Genomic DNA, 23,637 nt, shown 5'->3' on the forward strand with positions numbered 1-23,637 from the left:
AAGAAGATGCTGAACAAAGTGTTATAAGTAAAGATTGGGATGTGTTTCCTGTTATGTTCAGGACATCAGGTTCTGATTTTACACCTCTGTTTATGATTGATCTCTGAAGGTTTAACCTGTCTGAACAAATTCAACTACTCATCTCACAGTCCATATTCAACTTCTATACCCCTTCAACCCTGAAAGAGTGAAGTAAGTCATATTGATTCCAATTTAAGAAGCCCCCTTTTCATTCGACTTAACAGTGCATAGTAGTACACAGTTAACCACACAGTATAAAACCCATAAAAATCCCCTTGAGTAGAATTCCCCATTTGAACGTTATGCAAAGTCCAATGTAAAGTCTGCTTCCCCCACCCATGTTCACAGCTGCCCCAGTCCCAGAGGATTTGTCTTCAGGACATTGTGAGCTGTGGTGGAGTGGAACTCAGATTTGCATGACCAGAGTGATTTCCACACTCCCAGAATAGAGCAGTACCGTGAACAAGGCCAGATGTTCACGTGTCCCCAGAGAGTTTCAGTGATTTTTTCAGTATTAGTATCAATGATGGCTTCAGTATTAGTATCACCATGAAGACCAGTGAGTTTAAAGCCCATGGCTTCAGTATTTATATTATAATTAAGACCAGTGAGTTTAGAGCACATGACTTCAGTATCACTGCAGGTATCACTTTGACAGGTAACACAATTGGCCCTATTGCCATGCACCCTATGAGAGAGGTTCATTGACTGAAATGTATAAGGATTTTCTTTATACATAATATACATTATACATAAATGTATCCATATATAATGGTAAAACCATTATAAGGATATCCAGGCAACAATATTAAGGATGGGAAAAGTATTTATTATCTCAGCATGTCAGAACCAACAGTATTACAGGAATAAAGATTATAACAAATGTAAGAAAGCCAAGCAGAACTTTGACATCAGAATCAGACAGATATTCTGGAGTAAGGCCCAGCCCAGAACCAGACCAGTGTGGTAGTAGTGCTGGATCAGTAAGAAGGAGAGATGCTGAGTGCAGAACAGAGTAAAAAAAGTGTAGTCAGAGGGGGGAGCTCATTAATCAGAACACTGGTCTCTCCTCAGTGTCTCAGAGAGCGGAGACTGGGAGCCCTGGGTGGCCTCACAGGTCACAGAGCCCACCTTCTTCCACTGGTCGACAGGGAGGGTCAGGGTGCTGCTCCAGCTGTAGTGGCCGTCCTTCTCCAGGACCCCGGGGCTCCCGGTCACCTCCCACGTGTCACTGCTGCTGCCGTCCACCTTCCAGCTCAGCTTCCAGTCTGAGGGGAAGCCCTTGTTGGCCAGGCACATGAGAGTGGCCTTCCCCTGCTGCAGCTCCACACTGGAGGGGGGCAGGACTGTCAGGGTGGGACGAACGTCACCTAGGAGACAGGTGGGAAGTTAGGGAGAGGGGAACTATCAATCAATCACTAGATTAATACGACAATATTGATGCAGCAGTTTAACATCTTAGCTGTAAATTACATTTTTTTTTCCATCAGTAGGTTTCTGATCCTCAAACAGACAGTTAGTTTATCAGTCTTTCTGTCACTATTTCACTTCCCTTTGAGTAGCTACTGAAGCATATTATAACTACGTGAGATGACTGAAAATACATTCAACTATCTTCAAAATGTAACGATTTAAAATGTGGAATATTTCAGTATACTTCTCCCTCATTGTAATGGATTAAACTCTTAAGAATCAAACCGCATTTCAATATTAATTATTATTTTAAAGAACAATTCTTAAATTATGAATGTATTTAAAATTAGTTTAAAATATGCCTACTTGACTGCAACCATCTAACAATGACATACATTTAATTTAAAAGACACACTAAAACATTTAAGATTTAAACGCTAAGCAATACCTTGCAGCTGAATGCTGAAGGAGTCTTCATTTAAGTAGAGTATAACCATCTTACAACAATCATATACATTTAAAAGACACATTCAAATAAAATGAATAGTTATATTATTTACGAGAAAGGGTTACTTAACCAAAAACAATAGCTTAATATTTGAGGTCTAACCTAAAGTTATTTGGTGACTCGTATGAAGAGAATAACTATTTTACTTCAAACATAACCATGCATAGCATTTCTTTCAATTTTAATCTTTCTCACAAGATCATCAGTGCATCTATATGCAAGGTCAGAACATTTTCTTCATTAGAGGTAGGTAAACTTACTTCCAACATCCAGTCTAGTGCCTCCACCAAAAGTGTACCACAGTGATACAATCTCATTCAGCGGCCGTACAAAAACCTCTGACACTATAGAGACACTGCTTTTGCTAGATTTGAATACTTACTGCCAACACTCAGTTTGGTCCCTCCACCGAAAGTCCACCACAGTGATAGATTCTGATTGACTGGCTGTACAAAAACCTCTAGACAGACACAGAGGGGAATGGTAACAGAGACATGGAATTGATTCCCCCTACTGGTACACTCTGGAACTTCAGTAGACTGGACACATTCACGTTCCCCATTGAACTATCTACATTTTGAAAACTGCTTTGGACTATGTTGATACACAGTGCCTCCAGAATGTATTCACACCCTTTGACTTTTTCCACATTTTGTTGTTTAACAGTTGAATACATTGAGATTTTGTGGAACCTCACAAAATACCCCATAATGAATACCCCAAAATGTTTTTTTTTATTTTAATTTTTACAAATGATTTATAAATGAAAAGCTGAAATGGCGTGAGTCAATAAGTATTCAACCCCTTTGTTATGACAAGCCTAAATAAGTTTGGCAGTAAAAATGTGGTTAACAAGTCACGTGACAAGTTATAATAGTGTTTCAAATGTTTTTTGAATGACTAGCTCCTCTCTAATTTTATGTCCTGAATACAAAGCGTTATGTTTGGGGAAAATCCAACAAAACACATCACTGAGTACCACACTTCTTAATTTCAAGCATGGTGGTGGCTGCATCATGTTATGGGTATGCTTGTCATCAGTAAGGACTAGGGAGTTTTTGTGGGGATAAATTAAATGGAATGGAGCTAAGCACAAGCAAAATCCTAGAGGAAAACCTGGTTCAGCCTGCTTTCCAATAGACACTGGGAGACAAATTCCCCTTTCAGCAGGACAATAACCTAAAACACAAGGCCAAATATACACTGGAGTTGCTTACCAAGACAACATTGAATGTTCCCGAGTGGCCTACATATAATTACAGATTTGACTTAAAATGACAATTAAATCCATTTTTCACTTAGATTGTTGACAAAAATGGACAATTAAATCCATCTGAGTCCCACCTTGTTACACAACAAAATGTGGAAAATGTCACAAGCCCAAATTCTTACATAGTTATTTATAAAAAAGATCTGTCAGCGGTATTGTGGAGGAGGCACTCTGACTGCAACAGCCAAATAGTCCCTCCCCCCCACCACTGTCCCTAGTAAGTTGTTCCTGCACCACGGAGCACACATATGCTAGGCAGGACCCTAGATTCTCTACGGCGTGAAAACAGTATCATCATAATTTTATTCGATTTTAGCTCTCCTGTGATGGGCAGGACTCGCAGGATATATGTTTGTAAATGAATTTGATCAAGCTATGTAGCCTTCATGGATTAATAAATACAACTAAAATGTTGTATTGTTTCTTGGTAATACTAGCCACCTATCAATTTTATTAAGTTAGCTTCAGCTAGCCAGCTTCATGGGTTCCTAATTTCCCAACCTCATGATTAGCTACCAAGCCAGTTCAGGCAGTATCAATGAAGTTAGAGCAGCTAATCTTACTATATTAGCTGGCATGCCTGCTGGCAAGGTTGCTGGACATTAGAATTGCTTTAATTCTTGGGTTATGACACTATACACTGAGTGCACAAAACATGAAGGACAATTTCCTAATATTGAGCGGTAAGGCGAAAGCAACCAACTGTAAACAAAAGTCAAGGGGATTGTTCGAGAGGATCAAAACCGTAATGTATCATGGGTAAATGGTGACTGACTGACCTACAAATAATAATGAGACATTATTTATGATGGAAGGTGATTTGTAGATCAGTCAGTTGGCAGTCGCCTAAATGTCGAACAAGCCCAAGGAGTGAAGTTGGGGAGAGGTGCATCTGCAAAAGTTTTTCTTCATAATGTCAAAATAAACATAATGTCTCTAACCCACATATCACACAGTCACAACCTGAAAATGTACAATCAATTGGTGTGAGAGACTCAAATATCACATGAATTGTGGAAATGCTGTTTCAGTCATGTCTTTGGTCACGTTCATATGGGTCAAACAACAACACCCTAATGATTGGTTGACAATAGAGCCTCCCACAACGCAGGCGATGGCTGCAATTTGCAACTGGTGAGGAGAAACTGCAGAAACTTGCAGTCAACTACAGTCAAAACTTCATGACCTTTGATCACATGGTTTTTGTAAAGTTTACGCAGTTGTCATGTAGGAGGAAATCAGATTTATTTTATCCCCATAATACAACAGACTTTGGATGGTCAACCGAGATCACAAAAGTGATCCGCTCGAACGCGCAAATGTTCTCTTTTCTGTCTTCTGCATTGTTAGCCTAGAACGACAGACCCACCCATCCATATTGTATACTGGGCACAGATGTCAATTCAATGTCTGTTCCACATTGGTTCAACATAATGTCATTGAAATGACGTGGAAACAACGTTGATTCAACCAGTGAGTGACAAGTGGCATGTTTGAAATGTTCTTCTACCCTTATCACCCTTACCTTACCACTAGATGGCAGCATTGAAACATGTCCATACATTCACGGACAAAGGCGGATGAAATGCATGAAGAATTCATTACTCATCCATTTATCTGTCAAAAGTTCAGATCAACTTTTTACACACTGTTAAAGTCAAAAGAAAAATTATGAATTCATAATGGTGGTAAAATATACAAAACGTAGAGGCTGGCCCCTAGACACATCCACAATCTGCAGTAGACGTTTTGCCCATATACTGTATACTGAACAAAAATATAAACGCAACACACAAAGTCCTGGTCCCATGTTTAATGAGCTGAATTAAAGGATTACAGAAATTGTCCATAAGCACAAAAAGCTTATTTCTCTCAAACGTTGTGCACAAATTTGTTTACATCCTAGTTAATGAGCATTTCTACTTTACCAAGAGAATCTATCCACCTGACAGGTGTGGCATATAAATAAGCTGATTAAACAGAATGATCATTACACAGGTGCAGCGTTTGCTGGGGGAAATAAAAGGCCACTCTAAAATGTGCAGTTTTGTCACACAACCAAATGTCTCAAGTTTGGGGGACCGTGCAATTGGCATTCTGACTGCAGGAATGTCTACCAGATAATTAAATGTTCCTGTCTCTACCATAAGCCGCATCCAATGTAGTTTCAGAGAATTTGGCAGTACTTCCAACCAGCCTCACAACTGCAGACCATGTGTATGGTGTCATGTGGGCGAGCGGTTTGTTGCTGTCAACTTTGTGAACAGAGTGCCCCATGGTGGCAGTGGGTTTATGGTGTGGGAAGGCATAAGCTACGGACAACGAACACAATTGCATTTTATCAATGGGCATTTGAATGCACAGAGATATCGTGATGAAATCCTGAGGCCCATTGTCTTGCCAGTCATCTGACAACATCACCTCATGTTTCAGCATGATAATGCACGACCCCATGACGCAAGGATCTATACACATTTTCTGGAAGCTGAACATTTTCCAGTTCTTCCATGGCCTGCATACTCATTCACCAAACAGGTCACCTATTGAGCATGTTTGGGATGCTCTGGATTGACGTGTATGACAGTGTGTTCCCACCAATATCCAGCAACTTTGTACAGTCATTGAAGAGGAGTGGGACAACATTCAACAGGCCACAATCAACAGCCTGATCAACTCTATGTGAAGGAGATGTGTCATGCTGGATGAGGCAAATTTTATTTTTTACCACATACGGACTGGTTTTCTGATCCACTCCCCTACTTTTTTTAAAGGTATCTGTGACCAGCAGATGCATATCTGTATCCCTAGATTAGGGTCTAATTTATTTATTTCAATTGACTGATTTCCTTATATGAACTGTAACTCAGTAAAATCTTTGAAATTGTTGCATGTTGCGTTAATGTTTTTGTTCAGTGTATATATAGCTTGAAACTATCTTCTCAGTGTCCTATGTAGGGCATAAAATGAACACCAGCCACCTGCCAAATGTGGGTAGAGTAACGCAAGAATGTGTATTTCACCAGTCACATTGGCTGGTGGATAATTTGTTGGGCCTGTCATGCCAAATAATGTCCCCCAGCCAAATAGGGTCCCCCTCTACGTCACGATGGGATTTGACAAACTATTAGCGTCCGTTGCTATATCAAAGGTGTGATTACCTAATGATTCAAATTTTGGAGATCATTACAGCCTAAATTACGTTCTTTTCATCATCGCTATGCAATCAAGGCTGATTTATTCACTGTTTAAACAAGTTTTGTTTAGCTAATAAAATGAAAACATTAATTCGAACCACATTTTGGTACCTTGTTAACATTACAACATGAAATCCATGTCTTAAACACGTTGCTACGTTTCGGAAATGGCAATGAAAACGTGTAATCTGCTTGACACATTAAAGTTGCTTACATAGCAGATCACAAAATCAGTTAATTTCCACTCCATTCATACGCAAATCCATTTGATTCATACACTGGCTTGTCTTTTTTCATGAGCTCAGCATAACAACCATTTATTGCTTTCTCAAATGTCAACCAAGGCTTATCATACTTTGTCTCACGGGCTTCACCGAAGTGTAAGGCGTCAGGGATTTCAGTGGTTGACCGTTGATTTTGGCAATCATGCGATTCACTCCGAAATGTCCAGCATGCATCTCTGTCAACACGGCCTCCATTTCCTCCTTGGTGAAAATCACTCTCCTGTGTGGCTGGCCATCCTTCCCCGGTAGGTACATGTGATTGCCTAACAAATTGGAAGAGAAGAGTTGTTGAAATACTAAGTCTAAGTAAGTTTGCACTGATGTCTTTCTCTTTCTGTTTCTCTCGCTCTTCATTTCTCTCTCTGTTTTTCACTCTCTTCCCACCTCTCTCTCTCCCTCTGTCACTTTCTTTCTCACTTTCTTCCTCTCCCTCTTTCTGTATGGGTCTCGCTCTGTCAAACAAAGACACCTACATTTAGTTAAGGGCAGTTGGAGTTACCATAATTGTTTACACTTATCCATTTGATTGATCAGGGTTAACTTATAGCTAGATACCTAAATCTGACTGACATATAACTAAATGTATAGCTAGCAACATGTAGATGACCAACTAACGTTAGCTAGATGAAAAATAAATTGTTGTTAAATGGTTGTTCATAAATACTTCCAGTTATCTAACAGTAACAGAAATTAACTGCTTAACGTTACACTGAATTGTGAATTTCTCTGCCCCCCCTACGAATGATGCGTGTCTGGTTGGAAAGATACAATATTTTCGAGGATGCCATTAAAGTACAAGCTACATACAAACCGAAAGCAGCTACAATAACAGTTAGCTAGCTAGAAAAAGAAAAAAAAGTTAGCTAGCTAGACAAAACAGAAAGCAGCTACAATAACAGCTAGATAGCTAATTTAGATAACGACTTTAGCTAAATAAAACTGTCTGGCTGAGGTAAATAAGTAGCTAGCAATGTCACTATAAAATCTATATAAAACACCTTAAAAAACAGCTTTATTCCTATTAAACAATATGTACTTATTTATATAAAAACAAATATATGGTAAAGAAATAGTGTTCTCTTTCCAGTCTCTTCGGTCCACTGAAGCAGCAGGTAGTCAGCAGGTTGTCACCGTCAAAAACACCGTCCTTGGAGAGCAATTCGGAGGTAATAATTTTTGCGCGGACTAAGCGAGTGCTTCTGAGGTGAAATAGAACTAGAACTGTCGGCGTCCTCCTTCCTTCGCGACCGCTACGAGGTAACCAGGCAACCAGCATAGCAACGGACGCTTTGATTCATTACGTAATCCGGTCAGAATGTTTCAAGTTCAAGCAACAGCCCTAGCAGCAGAAGCCAGAACTCATCGAATCCCATTGTGACGTAGAGGGGGACACTATTTGGCAAGGGGACACTATTTGGCATGACACGCCTTATGTTAGGGTCAGAAAAATACTGCAGTAGCTCTTTTTCAAAGTATTTCTGCTGTTTCGTTTCATAGCCGGTTGATTTTACGAATACGGGCACGTTTGGATGTTAAATGTTTTTGAAAATTAAACATATTGAAACTGCTTTTTATCTTTCTGAAAATGTTCGTCACTCTGTCTGGAAACAAGATCTACTAGTGGCTAAGACCATACTATTAAAGAATATAAAGCTTTTAATCAGTTTCCCCAAATACCAGAGGGGAAATGTCATTACCACCACGTCATAACATTTTCTATTTTAGCTGAAAGGGAATTTACAGAAATTGTGCCTAAGGTATTTTGTATAACATTTCACACAAATTAGATTTTTTTCATGTATGACTTTACTATTTGGAAGTTCTCTTAATTAAATGTATTCATCATTGTCATGTCAAATGTCCATATGTGCCTTAATGATACTTAGAAACCTGAATTTACCACATTAAAATTGTATTATTTTAGATTATTTTAGGAGTTATCTTAAGAACACGCATATACGGTCCACATATGGGAAAAATAGTCAATATCAATTGTATTTTAATACACCTTTGCCTCAAAAATATGTACTGTGATGGTGATGAATTAGCATTGTGGCAATGACAGAGTGTGGTGGAAATTACATTTCATATAAAACAACTGATGAAAAATAGCATTAAACATTGTAATGTCACAGTTGTACATGTTTAATTTGATTGAAGATATGGAACAGACCATTCCTTCCAATTCATCCCAAAAGTGTTCGATGGGGTTGAGGTCAGGGCTCTGTGCAGGCCAGTCAAGTTCTTCCACACCAATCTCAACAAACCATTTCTGTATGGACCTCACTTTGTGCACAAGGGCATTGTCATGCTGAAACAGGAAAGGGCGTTCCCCAACGTTTTGCCACAAAGTTGGAATCACAGAATCGTCTAGATGTCATTGTATGCTGTAGATTCGTAGACTGCCAGATGGTGAAGTGTGAGTCATCACTCCAGAGAACGCTTGGAATTGCGCAAGGTGATCTTATGCTTGTGTGTGGCTGCTCAGCCAAGGAAACCCATTTCTTGAATCTCCCAACAAACAGTTATTTTGCTGGCATTGCTTCCTGAGGCAGTTTAGAATTCGGTAGTCGGTGTTGCAACCGAGGAAAAGACGATTTTTTACGCGCTTCAGCACTCGGCGGTTCCGTTCTGTGAGCTTGTGTGGCCTAACACTTCCCGGATGAGCTGTTGCTACTCCTAGACTTGTCCACTTCACAATAACAATACTGAGTAATCGTGGGAGAAGGGCCTTGGTCAGGGTGACCAAGAAACCAATGGTCACTCTGACAGACCTCCAGAATTCCTCTGTGGAGATGGGAGAACCTTCCAGAAGGACAATCATCTTTGTGGCACTCCACCAATCAGGCCATTATGGTAGAGTGGCCAGACGGAACCCACTCCTCAGTAAAAGGCACATGACAGCCTGCTTGGGGTTTGCCAAAATGCACTTAAAGGACTCTCAGTCTATGAGAAACAAGATTCTCTGGTCTGATAAAACCAAGATCTAACTCTTTGGCCTGAATGCCAAGCGTCACGTCTGGAGGAAACCTTGCACCATCTCTACGGTGAAGCACGGTAGTGGCAGCACCATGCTGCGGGGATGTCTTTCAGCGGCAGGGACTTGGACACTAGTCAGGATCGAGGGAAAGATAACTGGAGCAAAGTACAGTGAGATCCTTGATGCAAATCTGTTCCAGAGCACTCAGGACCTCAGACTGGGGTGAAGGTTTATCTTCCGACAGTAAACAACCTTAAGCACACAGCCAAAACAACATAGGAGTGGCTTCGGGACAAGTCTCTGAATGTCCTTGGGTGGCCCAGCCAGATCCCAGACTTTAACCCGACAGAACATCTCTGGAGAGACCTGAAAATAGCTGTGCAGTAACCCTCCCCATCCAACCTGACATAGCCTGAGAGGATCTGCAGAGAAGAGTGGGAGAAACTCCCCAAATAAATGTGTGCCAAGCTTGTAGCGTCATACCCAAGAAGACTCAAGGTTGTAATCGCTGCCAATGGTGCGTCAACAAAGTACTGAGTAAAGGGTTTGAGTACTTATGTAAATGTCATATTTACATTTCTAAAAATCTGTTTTTGCTTTCTCTTTATGGGGTATTGTGTGTAGATAGATGAAGAAACAAAATAATTTAATCCATTTTAGAATAAGGCTGTAAAGTAACAAAATGTGGAAAAAGTCAATGGGTCTGAATATTTTCCGAATGCACTGTAGCCCGTTTATTGTTATTTTATTGCGTTCATTTTTTTAAAACTTTAGTTTATTTAGCATTTTATTACTCTGCAGCATTACAATAAGTGAGAAGTATGCTGAAATATTTCACATTGTAAATAATAAAATTTTGAAGATAGTTGATTGTATTTTCAGTCATCTCATGTAGTTATAATATGCTTCAGTAGCTACTCAAAGGGAAGTGAAAGAGTGACATAAGGAATTATAAATGAACTGTCAGTTTAAAGAACAGAAGCCTACGAATGGAAAAACCTTAATTTACAGCTAAGATTTGAAACTGCTGCAGCAATATTGTCGTATCAATCTGGTGATTTGATCGTTAGCTCCCCTCTCCCTAACTATCTGTCTCCTAGGTGACGTTGGTCCAACCCTGACAGTCCTGCCCCCCTCCAGCGTGGAGCTGCAGCAGGGGAAGGCCACTTTCATGTGCCTGGCCAACAATGGCATCCCCTCAGACTGGAAGCTGATACTCCAGATACTCAACTAGTCTAAAGAAGGCCAGTTTTATTGCTTCTTTAATCAGGTCAACAGTTTTCAGCTGTCCTAACATAATTGCAAAAGGGTTTTCTAATGATTTATTAACATTATAAACTTGGATTAGCTAACACAACGTGCCATTGGAACACAGGAGTGATGGTTGCTGATAATGGGCCTCTGTACGCCCATGTAGATATTCCATTAAAAAATATCCAGTTTCTAGCTACAATAGTCATTTACAACATTAACAATGTCTACACTGTATTTCTGATCAGTTTGATTTTATCTTAATGGACAAAAATACAAAAAAAATTATTAGCTTTTCTGTAATACTGTTGGTTCTGACATGTTGAGATAATAAATACTTTGTCCATCCTTAATATTGTTGCCTGGATATCCTTATCAAATGAGTTTTACCATTACACATGGAGATATTCATGACCAATAGTAAATTATTTGACTAATACATTTCAGTCTATGAACCTCTCTCAAAGAATGCATGGCTTATTGGGCCAAATTTGGTACCCCTCAAAATGATATCTGCAGCGATAGTAAAGCTATGTGCTCTACACTCAATGGTCATGATTATACCAAAACTGAAGCCATGTGCTTTAAACTCACTAGTCTTCATGATTTTACAAATACAGAAGCCATGGTTGATACCTACACTGAAGAATTCACTGATTACTCTCTGGGGACAGGTGAACATCAGGCCATGGTACTGCTTTATTCTGGGAGTGTGGCAGTCACTTTGGCCATGCAAATTTGAGTTTCCACTCCACCACAATCCCCTGAAGTCAACTCCTCTGGGACTGGGGCAGCTGTATATTTGACTAGAGAACTGAACATGGGCTGTCGAAGCAGACTTTGTATAATGCTGAAATGGGGAACTTTACTCAAAGGTTATTTTGATGGGTTTAATACTGTATGGTTAGCTATGTGCATTTATGTATGTACTGTTTAATCATATGAAAGGGGTGCTTCTTAAATTGGAATCAATATGACTTCCTTCACTCTTTCAGGGTTGAAGGGGTGTAGAAGTTGGGTTGGGACAGTGTGATGAATAGTTGAGTTGGGTCAGACAGGTTCAACTTTCAGAGATCAGTCATGAACAGCGGTAAATCAGTACCTGATGTCCTGAACATAACAGAAAATGTATCCCAATCTTTACTTCTAACACTTTGTTCAACATCGTCTTCAAAAGAGAAGCATCCTCTACAACTCAGTATCCTCCGGGTCCCAGTGTGTTTGTGAATGAAGCTCCAGAGAGAAGAGTGTTCCAAACTAGAGTTGCAATCCAGCAGGATTCTACTGGAAGTCTCCCTTACTCATACTGACCAGAGATCAGAGGAGCCCCAGCCATGAACACAACCTCCAATAGGAGATAGAAACACACAGAAAGAGACAAAAAAACACTTTATGACTCACAGTTAGGACGTGTGTTAACATTAGGAGATAAATGTATCTCATAACTGACTTTAGTTGTGAATACAAAAACATAAAAGCCTTACTTGTTTTGTTTTCAAATTCAAATATTGATTCAATGTGTAGGACCTATCTGGGTTGGGGTCAAATAGATGTCTATGTATTAAATGCAACACTTCTATTCATTTACATTTTATAATTTAAAATAAAAAAAAATTAAATTCATGAGATGTGCAGTATTCATATTAATTGACCAAATTATACAATTATTGAATCTATGAAAATAAACGGACACTTAGCGTGATTGCAATGGTTTCCATTTCTTTGCATAATATCTTGTTATATAGTACGTTATACAAGTTACAAGTTATATAGTATGATTGATAATGTGTCATATTTTGATAAAGTTCTCTAAAGTTTTAGTAGCTCTGCAGCTGTTGAGTCAGAGCAGTTCCTCTTTAGCTGAAGGAGGTTTTTGTACGACGCTCTAACACTGTGTGAACGGAGTGCTCAAACCCTGCTGACAGTAGTAATCTCCTGCATCTTCAGCCTGGACTCCACTGATGGTCAGAGTGTAATGAGTATAAGGACTACCAGATCCACTCCCACTGAAACGACCTGGAATCCCAGAATGACGGGTTGTAGCATCATAAACCAGGAGTTTAGGAGCTTCTCCAGGTTTCTGCAGGTACCAGTGGAGATAATTACTAGTACCTGAACTGGCTGTACAGCTGATAGTGACAACCTCTCCTGGACTAACAGACTGAGATTTAGGAGACTGAGTCAAAATTATATCTGCTGCTGATTCTGAAAAATAAAATAAAAGTGAAGAAAGCTGATTAGTAAGGTTATCACAAGAAATAGACATTGCTAATCTTCCGAAGCCTATCATGAAACATATCAGTCAAAACCAAATGATTAAATATGAAGCTAAACCAAACATGAATAAAAGTTGGTCAAGGTGTCTCTCACCCTGAACAAGGAGTCCCAGTGTTCCCAGCATTAGAATCAGTGACATCATCATTGTGCTGCGTGTCAGTGGATCTGAAAGGAGTGAACAGTCACTGATCAACACTGGGGTTTTAAATGTATGTGGAGCAGTCAGGCAGGACAGCTATGCAAATGTCTCATCTTTTACACAAATGCGCACATGCATTCATGCACACACTCTAATGCCTTCATGTGGTTGCATATGCAGCTTTCTTGATTTGAGCAAAGCAAGGCCAGACAGAGTTATGAAGCGGGCCACTTAATGTTGCCTCGCCTTTGAGCTACCTCTCTAGCATAGGTCCATTCTGTCAATCTTTAACCTTGTATATAGAGGTTATTTAAAATGTGTTTTAACATAGATTTTTCATGAGTTTGTAGAGCCACAACCAATTGGACTCAGTGAGAATGCAGCACTTGTTTACACTGTTTATTTTAAGTGTGTTTGTGTTAGGAAACAGATACAGTGCAGCTGAGTCGTTAACACCACAACTCTAGTCCACATATTGTCCCTGAGCCGGAGACCGGCGTTCACCTGTGGCACAGGCAAATGTAGCATAATAGCAGGTCAGCTGATGGAGGATTCAAAATTCTCCAGGGGAATCGGATACAAAGGCATTCGACTCACAGTCAGACTGCTCCAAACTCTTGTTCACATATAAACTATGGTACTGAATCGTCCCATGTTTCTCCAATAGAAATGGACCTTTGAATATGTTCCAGATTGGGTCCTTAAAAAAATCTAAGAGCAGAAGATCAGCTTGGGTTTTACTTGTGCTTTTTGAGACACCTATAAATCGACAGTATGATATTTTCACCTCATCTACATTCTCATGATCTCAAATGGCCTTTTATTGCAAGTCGGATCACAAAAGTTTATACTGAGAAGTGTAGGCCTATGTCATAACAAATACTTCACACAATGTTCTAATGAAACTTGGCTTTGTCAACGAGTCAACATTTAGAAAGTTTTCATTTTTAGATAAAACTCGACTAAATATCACCAAATAACTGATTAAAACATGCTGTTTTGCAATGGTCTACAGTAGCCTCAACAGCACCATGGTGTAGCCGAAGGACGGCTATTTTCTGTCCTCCTCTGGGTACATAGACTTCAATATAAAACCTAGGAGGCTCATGGTTCTCGCCTCCTTCTTCCGGAGGACGTCCTCCAACCAATCAGAGCTCCTGCAGCATGAATTGACACTATGACCATCTAATCAAAGAATCAGAGAATGAATATAGTATTGACATTATAAGCTACAGCTAGCTAGCACTGCAGTGCATAAAGTGTGGTGAGTAGTTGACTCAAAGAGAGAGAAAGACAATAGTTTAACAGTTTTTAAATAAATCTCTTCAAAATTAAGGAGAAGCAGAGACAGAGAGAGAGAGCGAGTGAGCAAGCGAGAGAAAGATAGCTATATTTGGTTGTACTTGTAGTTGTAGTTTACCTTTCAGTTACTTAGCTAGCTAATGCAGCTAATTTGGCCTACTTAACAACCTGACTTAAATAGAGAGGGATGCTATTTATGTTAGCTAGATGGCTAAGGCTATCCAACACTGCAACTCTTCCAAGTCAAGGTAAGCTTTAGGTTTTATAAATGTATCACCACCGGGGCCCGCCGGTGTAACTGCTAAACTGCTTGCTGTACTGTGTGATTGTACACATGGATTGGATTGTGGGTTTACTAAGTAGTTTAGTTAACTATGACAATAGCTAATATGATTACAATGATGCAGTCTGTGTTGCAGTTATGGTATAAAGGTTTGGCATGGAGAGGTCTTTTTGGACTTGTCACAGACAGCTGTTTTGTAGTGCACTGAACTCCACAAGCGAATGGAAAAGGTGGGAGGAAGAGAGTGCGCAGATACGAGAAGGAATTATACAACAAGCAAAGTGATGATGCTGTAAGGCTGCTGCTGTTTGAAAGTGAACTGTGTGTGGGGGTTATCAGGGGTGTATTCATTCTGATGATTGTTGCAAAACGCTTCTTAAAAGGAACGAAACGCAGATGGACCTACATGAATTTGTCAAATAGAAACTCCGTTTGGACTAATAATTATATCCCAGATCAGCTAGATGCAAGCAAGAGTGTCAATGCGGTATTGAATGTGTCACTGTCTGTCACTTTAATTACTCTGATTTGTCTCTCGACATGTGCACCTTCATTATAAACTTTAATTTGAAGGCTTGGTCGTAGTAACCTCACGATGGGTATAGGGAAAATTTGAGTATCATGTAGTATCCTAAACCTACATCGAGCTGGGTTAATTAAATACTAATGACCATCTCTCATCATCAATAAATGCCTAGGTTTACATCCACTGTATTCACATCCTACCATACCTTTGTCTGTACATTATGCCTTGAATCTATTCTATCGCGCCCAGAAATCTGCTCATTTTACTCTCTGCTCTGAACGTACTAGACGACCAGTTCTTATAGCCTTTAGCCGTACCCTTATCCAACTCCTCCTCTGTTCCTCTGATGATGTAAAGGTTAATCCAGGCCCTGCAGTGCCTAGCTCCACTCCTACTCCCCAGGTGCTCTCATTTGTTGACTTCTGTAGCCGAAAAAACCTTGGTTTCATGAATGTTAACATTAGAAGCCTCCTACCTAAGTTTGTTTTATTCACTGCTTTAGCACACTCTGCCAACCCGGATGTCCTAGCCATGTCTGAATCCTGAACTTTCCATCCCTAACTATAACGTTTTCAGACAAGATAGAACTGTCAAAGGGGGCGGAGTTGCAATCTACTGCAGAGATAGCCTGCAGAGTTCCAAACAATTCAAGCTTCTACTTTTAAAAATCCACCTTTCCAAAAACAAGTCTCTCACCGTTGCTGCTTGCTATAGACCTCCCTCTGCCCCCAGCTGTGCTCTGGACACCATATGTGAATTGATTGCCCCCCATCTATCTTCAGAGCTCGTGCTGCTAGGTGACCTAAACTGGGACATGCTTAACACCCCGGCCATCCTACAATCTAAGCTCGATGCCCTCAATCTCACACAAATGATCAATGAACCTACCAGGTACAACACCAAATCCGTAAACATGGGCACCCTCAGAGATATCATCCTAACCAACTTGCCCTTGCAAATACACCTCTGCTGTCTTCAACCAGGATCTCAGCGATCACTGCCTCATTGCCTGTATCCGTAATGGGTCTGCGGTCAAACAACGACCCCTCATCACCGTAAAACACTCCCTTAAACATTTCAGCAAGCAAGCCTTTCTAATTGACCTGGCCCGAGTATCCTGGAAGGATATTGACCTTATCCCGTCAGTAGAGGATGCCTGGTTATTCTTTAAAAGTGCCTTCCTCACCATCTTAAAAAAAACATGCCCCATTTAAAAAATTTAGAAACAGGAACAGATATAGCCCTTGGTTCATTCCAGACCTGACTGCCCTTGACCAGCCTAAAAACATCCTGTGGCGTACTGCAATTAGCATCGAATAGCCCCAGTGATATGCAACTTTTCAGGGACGTTAGGAACAAATATACACAGGCAGTTAGGAAAGCAAAGGCTAGCATTTTCAAACAGAAATTTGGCTCCTGTAGCACAAACTCAAAAAAGTTATGGGACACTGTAAAGTCCATGGAGAATAAGAACACCTCCTCCCAGCTGCCCACTGCACTGAGGCTAGGAAACACTGTCACCATCAATAAATCCACGATAATTGAGAATTTCAATTAGCATTTTTCTACGGCTGGCCATGCTTTCCACCTGGCTTACTCCTACCCAGGTCAACAGCCCTGCACCCCACACAGCAACTCGCCCACGCCTCCCCCACTTCTCCTTCACCCAAATTCAGATAGCTGATGTTCTGAAAGAACTGCAAAATCTGGACCCCTAAAAATCAGCGGGCTAGACAATCTGGACCCGCTTTTTCTAAAATTATCTGCAAAAATTGTTGCAACCCCTATTACTAGCCTGTTCAACCTCTCTTTCGTATCGTCTGAGATTCTCAAAGATTGGAAAGCTGCCGTTGTCATCCCCATCTTCAAAGGGGAGACACTCTAGACCCAAACTGCGGCAGACCTATATCTATCCTACCCTGCCTTTCTAAGGTCTTCAAAAGCCAAGTTAACAAACAGATTAACGGCCATTTCGAATCCCACCGTAACTTCTCTGCTTTGCAATCTGGTTTCAGAGCTGGTCATGGGTGCACCTCAGCCACGCTCAAGGTCCTAAACGATGTCATAAACGCCATCGATAAGAGACAATACTGTGCAGCCATATTCATCGAGCTGGCCAAGGCTTTCGACTCTGTCAATCACCACATTATTTTCGGCAGACTCAACAGCCTTGGTTTCTCAAATGACTGCCTCGTCTGGTTCACCAACTACTTCTCAGATAGAGTTCAGTGTGTCAAATCGGAGGGCCTGTTGTCCGGACCTCTGGCAGTCTCTATGGGGGTGCCACAGGGTTCAATTCGTCTCTGTATAAATCAATGATGTCTCTCTTGCTTCTGGTGATTCTCTGATTCACCTCTACGCAGACGACACCATTCTGTATACTTCTGGCCCTTTTTTGGACACTATGTTAACTAACCTCCAGACGAGCTTCAACACCATACAACACTCCTTCCATGGCCTCCAACTGCTTTTAAATGCTAGTAAAACTAAATGCATGCTCTTCAACCGATTGCTGCCAGCACCCTGACTAGCCTGACTAGCATCACTACTCTGGACGGTTCTGACCTAGAATATGTGAACAACTACATATACCTAGGTGTCTGGTTAGAATGTAAACTCTCCTTCCAGACTCACATTAAGCATCTCCAATCCAAAATTAAATCTAGAATCAGCGTCCTATTTCGCAACAAAGCCTCCTTCACTCATGCTGCCAAACATACCCTCGTAAAACTGACTATCCTACCAATCCTTGACTTCGGCAATGTCATTTACAAAATAGCCCACAACACTCTACTCAGCAAACTGGATGTATTCTATCACAGTGCCATCCGTTAAGTCACCAAAGCTCCATATACTACCCACCACTGCGACCTGTATGCTCTCATTGGCTGGCCATCACTACATATTCGTCGCCAAACCCACTGGCCAGGTCATCTATAAGTCTTTGCTAGGTAAAGTCCCACCTTGTCTCAGCTCACTGGTCACCTTAGCAACACCAACCCGTAGCACGCGCTCCAGCAGGTATATTTCACTGGTCATCCCCAAAGCCAACACTTACCTTTGCCGCCTTTCCTTCCAGTTCTCTGCTGCCAATGACTGGGATGAATTGCAAAAATCACTGAAGCTGGAATCCCCCAATACATAGATGGAACCCTTAGACCAGACCAGGGAAAAAATTATAAATGAAGGATGAGGGGGGAAAGGATAGGTATAAAATTAACACGGGCCGGTGCTTGCGGTGGAATCTCAGTCTTCATTGGCATCTCTCCAGTGCTCCAGAGTACTCAAAAAGCCTTAGAACTAACTAACCCTCTCTAACTTTATGCATCACCTTTCAGAGCAGCTTACCGATCAATGTACCTGTACACAGCCAATTTGTAAATAGCACACCCAACTACCTCATCCCCATATTATTACTTACCCTCTTGATCTTTTGCACCCCAGTCTCTCTACTGCACATCAACATCTGCACATCTCAAGTGTTAATGCTAAATTGTGATTATTTCGCCTCTATTGCCTATTTATTGCCTTACCCCCCTACTCTTCTACCTTTGCACACACTGTACATAGATTTGTTCTATTGTGTTATTGACTGTACGTTTGTTTATGTGTAACTCTGTGTTGTTGCATTTGTCGAACTGCTTTGCTTTATCTTGGCCAGGTGTAGTCGTAATTGAGAACTTGTTCTCAACTGGCCTACCTGGTTAAATATTTTCTATTTATTTAAATGAGCTACCACTACCAGCTATGGCTAGCTAATTAGCTATTATTTATATATTATTATAACTGTATTCCCCAGTATTTGCGTGATATTTGTTAACTAGCTAGACTCAATTTAAAACCTAACACGTAGCCTACCTATCCATACTGTAGATGCTAGTACTACTACTGCTGTAGACATAGATCACAACGTGTGTCTACTACATGAAGTTGAAACAGCGGACATTGGAGGTGAGGCAGTCGTTTTGTAGCAGCAGCAGCATAACTAGACCGTTTTTAAATTGTAAAGTCAGGCACATGATGACTTACACACAGACACGCTTAAATATGCCTTCACGATTTGTGTTGTAATGATTATACAAACTTTGATACACTTTTTCTCGATAATCATTTTAGATACAGAACAAGAAGTCTGAATATTAATTAAAGATCTTTCTTCTAAATGAAATGTTTTTGCACTGCATTTCAGAAAAATATCTAATATCCCATGAATATTAGCTTAATTACCACATGGAATGACCCAAATTCCTTATGAAGATGGCACATGGTATGGTTGAATGAGTTTCCATGGTGACAATACTTTTCTCCTGATTGATAGTCCTGTATGTATACTCTCATTACAGGGCCACAAGCTGTAGCACTGGATCAAATGTAGACCCTTCGCTAACTAGACACCAGGCGATTGAAATTCATCCATTGGAAGATATCAATGTAGACCTGAATGAGGAGGGAACAGTTAGAAGATGGACAGTAGGCACAAATAATCTGAAGGCAAACAAAACAGTGTTACTCATGGGAGCGACTGGAGTGGGAATATCAACTCTCATCAATTATATTGCCAACTACATCCTTGGGGTCAATTTCGAGGACAATAAAAGATTCCAATTAATCCCAGATGAAAAAAAGAGTCAAACTGCATCTCAAACTACTGCCATCACTGTGTATGACATCTTTGGCCATGAAGGGGGCCGTGTTCCTTTTTCAGTTACAATCATCGACACTCCAGGATTTGGAGACACAAATGGGATTGAACAAGATCAACTCATTACTAAAAACCTTCAAGAATTGTTTGAGTCCAAAAATGGAGTGCACCAAATTGATGCCGTCTGTTTTGTTGTTAGAGAGGATGAGGTTCGTCTCACCCTCACCCAACGCTACATCTTTGAGTCCATCCTTTCCATATTTGGAAAAGACATTGAAAACAACATCCTGGCACTCATCACATTTGCAAGAGGAGGCAAGCATCCCCCCTGCTCTTAAAGCCATTAAGGAAGCAGGGATTCCATGTTCAAAAGAGAAACTGAAATTCAACATGACATCATCCACAAACAGATCAGCTGATCCACATATAATAACAAATAATAAAAGACATTGGGCAATGGGAGAGAAAAGCATGACAAAGTTCATCAACCTACTAACAACGCTGGAAACAAGAAGCTTGCAGCTGACCCAAGAAGTGCTAGCGGAACGCAGACATCTTGAGGCTTGTATTGATGGGATAGAAGATCAGCTAAAGATAACCCTTGACAAACAGATCGAACTTAAAGAAATTCAACATGTCTTGAAAGAAAACAAGGAAATGATAGATGCTCAAAGGGATTTTGAATTTGTGGTCACCACTATCACATTTGTAAGAGTTGAATCTAAAAAGATGGCAACTAATTGCAACAACTGTGGAATTACTTGTCATCTAAGGTGTCCGTTAGCCCCACAGAAGCTGTTATTTCTTTGTGAAGCCATGAGAAACCGCCAGTGTAAAATTTGCCCTGGAAAATGTTCCTGGAAAGATCATGTCAAAGAAAAGGTGGTATACCAGATGACTCCAAAAGTAGTGAAGAAAACATACAATAATATGAAAGTTGAGTATGGACAGGGACTAGGTGGAAATATCACAGCGGAGGATGTGGAAGAGAAGATTCAGTCTAAGATAAAAGAAGCAGACGACAAAGGAATCGAACTGCTGGAGACTTCATACAAATGTGTGGCAAGGCTGGAGGAGATTGCACTAAGGCCCAATCCATTGACAGCAGAGGAATACATTGATCGTCTGATTCATAGAGAAACAGAAAATAGCAACAGGGTAAAGAAACTTCAGGAAATGAAGGCAAAAGCTCTGCTGATATCTTCAATGACCAAGGAAAAACTTGAACAAGGAACAGGATGAGTTCTTGAGAAAATGAAAGGATGGAAACTCATGATTAGATATCATACAAACCAGTAAGAGTGCGTAAGTGTGGATAAAATCAGCTTGCCAGCACATTGACTGTTGTCAGGCAATCATGATAGAGAACTGATTCAAAAGTATCTGCTGTCAGCAAGAAGCGTTTGACAGAAGAGATCCTCAAACAAAAGCTGACACGAATGTCTACATTACTAGGTGAGTTCAATGGAAATGAAAATATGTATAATGCAGCAACTTAGCTGTATTCTTAGCTGTATTCTTAGCTGTATTCTTAGCTGTATTCTTAGCTGTATTCTTAGCTGTATTCTTAGCTGTATTCTCTACACCATCGATGCGCCAACATATCCACAAGCTGCACTATACCAAGGGACATTTTTATTGCAACGTTTGATTATGCTCATACTGAAAACATCCAATAGTAAGTATTGGACTGCAAGAATAGGCTAACAGGTGACAATGATTTGTGTATCAAACATTCGTTTGATGGTTAGATACTAAACCAAATGTATTTTGAAAGGACCAAGCTTTGTTTCCACTATATGTTAATCATGTAGATTGTGCAATGTAGTCAATACTTTTCACTTTATATAGTTAATGACATCATTTAATTGGAATGTTGGAATGTTGTCTTTTTTGTTTCCACATGTATAGGAACTCATCAGTCCAGCTGTGTCATGACTGTTCTATTGAGTGGTTTCATTATCGACTAACATATCTAATTTAGATGTTTTTTTTTTGCACAGCAGTGGCTTCTTTTGTGGTGTCCTCCCATGAACACCATTCTTGTTTAGTGTTTTCCGTATCGTAGACTCGTCAACAGAGATGTTAGCATGTTCCAGAGATTTCTGCAAGTCTTTAGCCGACACTAGGATTCTTCTTAACCTCATTGAACATTCTGCGCTGTGCTCTTGCAGTCATCTTTGCAGGAAGGCCACTCCTAGGGAGAGTAGCAACAGTGCTGAACTTTCTCCATTTATAGACAATTGGTCTTACTGTGGACTGATGGACATCAAGGCTTTTAGAGATACTTTTGTAACCCTTTCCAGCTTTATGCAAGTCAACAATTCTTAAACGTAGGTCTTCTGAGATCTCTTTTGTTCGAGGCATGGTTCACATCAGACAATGATTCTTGTGAATAGCAAACTCAAATTTTGTGAGTGTTTTTTTATAGGGCAAGGCAGCTCAAACCAATTTCTCTGTCACGGCAGATTTCCGGACCAAGATGCGGCGTGGTAAGTGTTCGCCATTTTAATGGAAAAACTGAACACTACAAAACAACAACGTGACAACCGTGCCGCTAATGAAACTGTGCTAACAAGCAACATAACATAGTCAATCACCCACAATGACAAAACAGGCTACCTAAATATGGTTCCCATTCAGAGACAATGACTAACACCTACCTCTGATTGAGAACCATATCAGGCCAAACACAGAAACAAACAAACTAGACATACAACATAGAATGCCCACTCAGATCACACCCTGACCAAACAAAACATATAAACATACAAAGAAAACTATGCTCAGGGCGTGACAATCTCCAATCTCGTCTCATTGATCGGACTCCAGGTTAGCTGACTCCTGACTTCAATTAGCTTCAGGAGAAGTCATTAGCCTAGGGGCTCACATACATATTCCAACCTACACTGTGAATGCTTAAATGATGTATTCAATACAGACAAGACAATTAAAATAATGTGTGTGTTATTAATTTAAGCACACTATGTTTGTCAATTGTTGTGACTTGGATGAAGATCAGATTTCTGCAGAAATCCAGGTAATTCCAAAGGGTTCACATACGTTTTCTTGCAACTGTACATACATCAGGAATAATTAAATGAAGACATGTGCATAGTGTGAATATCAAATGAAAACATGTATAATTCCACTCATTGGATCATATGCTCATTGTACAATTTATATGACTATGTATAGTTCCCAAAAAAACAATACTTACTGTTGTAAGATTTCTGTGTATGTGTATGTGATATATTTTTTTGTGAGATAAATCCATTAATACTTTCATTCTATGGATGTAATATTTGTTGTAAAAATATGCTTTCCCATGCCTGTAATTTGATTTCCAATTCAATGATACAATTTTTTGTTACAATATTTTTTAATTTAATTTAAATTTGACGATAGTCTGAGTAAAATATGATGGTAATTCAAATAATATTTTAAATTACTACTATACATATTTAAGGCAGAATCAATGTCATCCTGTCTGGTATCAATGAAATCCTATTTTATGTTCATATTTATATATAGTACCAGTCAAAGG

General features: G+C 40.1%; 1 protein-coding gene and 1 gene segment (V, D, J or C); one reads left to right on the forward strand and one right to left on the reverse strand.

The window, feature by feature from the left end:
• Nucleotides 1–829: 829 nt before the first annotated feature.
• On the reverse strand, nt 830–13,355 carry LOC139395960 (Ig kappa chain V region Mem5-like). The segment is given in 4 exon segments: nt 830–1,391; nt 2,325–2,362; nt 12,823–13,126; nt 13,292–13,355. Coding segments are annotated over 4 exon segments (717 nt in total).
• A 1,491-nt stretch (nt 13,356–14,846) lies between these two features.
• LOC139395961 (uncharacterized) lies at nt 14,847–20,428 on the forward strand. The gene is made up of 2 exons (XM_071143275.1): nt 14,847–14,887; nt 19,792–20,428. The coding sequence occupies exons 1-2, from the start codon at nt 14,847–14,849 to the stop codon at nt 20,426–20,428; spliced, it is 678 nt and encodes a 225-aa protein (XP_070999376.1).
• The last annotated feature ends 3,209 nt before the right edge of the window (nt 20,429–23,637 follow it).

The sequence above is a fragment of the Oncorhynchus clarkii genome, unplaced genomic scaffold, assembly GCF_045791955.1.
Source record: "Oncorhynchus clarkii lewisi isolate Uvic-CL-2024 unplaced genomic scaffold, UVic_Ocla_1.0 unplaced_contig_13835_pilon_pilon, whole genome shotgun sequence".
In the NCBI taxonomy this organism is placed as follows: Eukaryota; Metazoa; Chordata; class Actinopteri; order Salmoniformes; family Salmonidae; genus Oncorhynchus; species Oncorhynchus clarkii.

What these genes read in the sequence shown, in the direction of transcription:
- LOC139395961 (XM_071143275.1), top strand. Translation starts at nt 14,847, where the DNA reads ATGGCTAAGGCTATCCAACACTGCAACTCTTCCAAGTCAAG. An exon ending in TGCAACTCTTCCAAGTCAAG is followed by an intron (nt 14,888 to 19,791) that starts GTAAGCTTTAGG and finishes CTCTCATTACAG; the next exon opens with GGCCACAAGCTGTAGCACTG.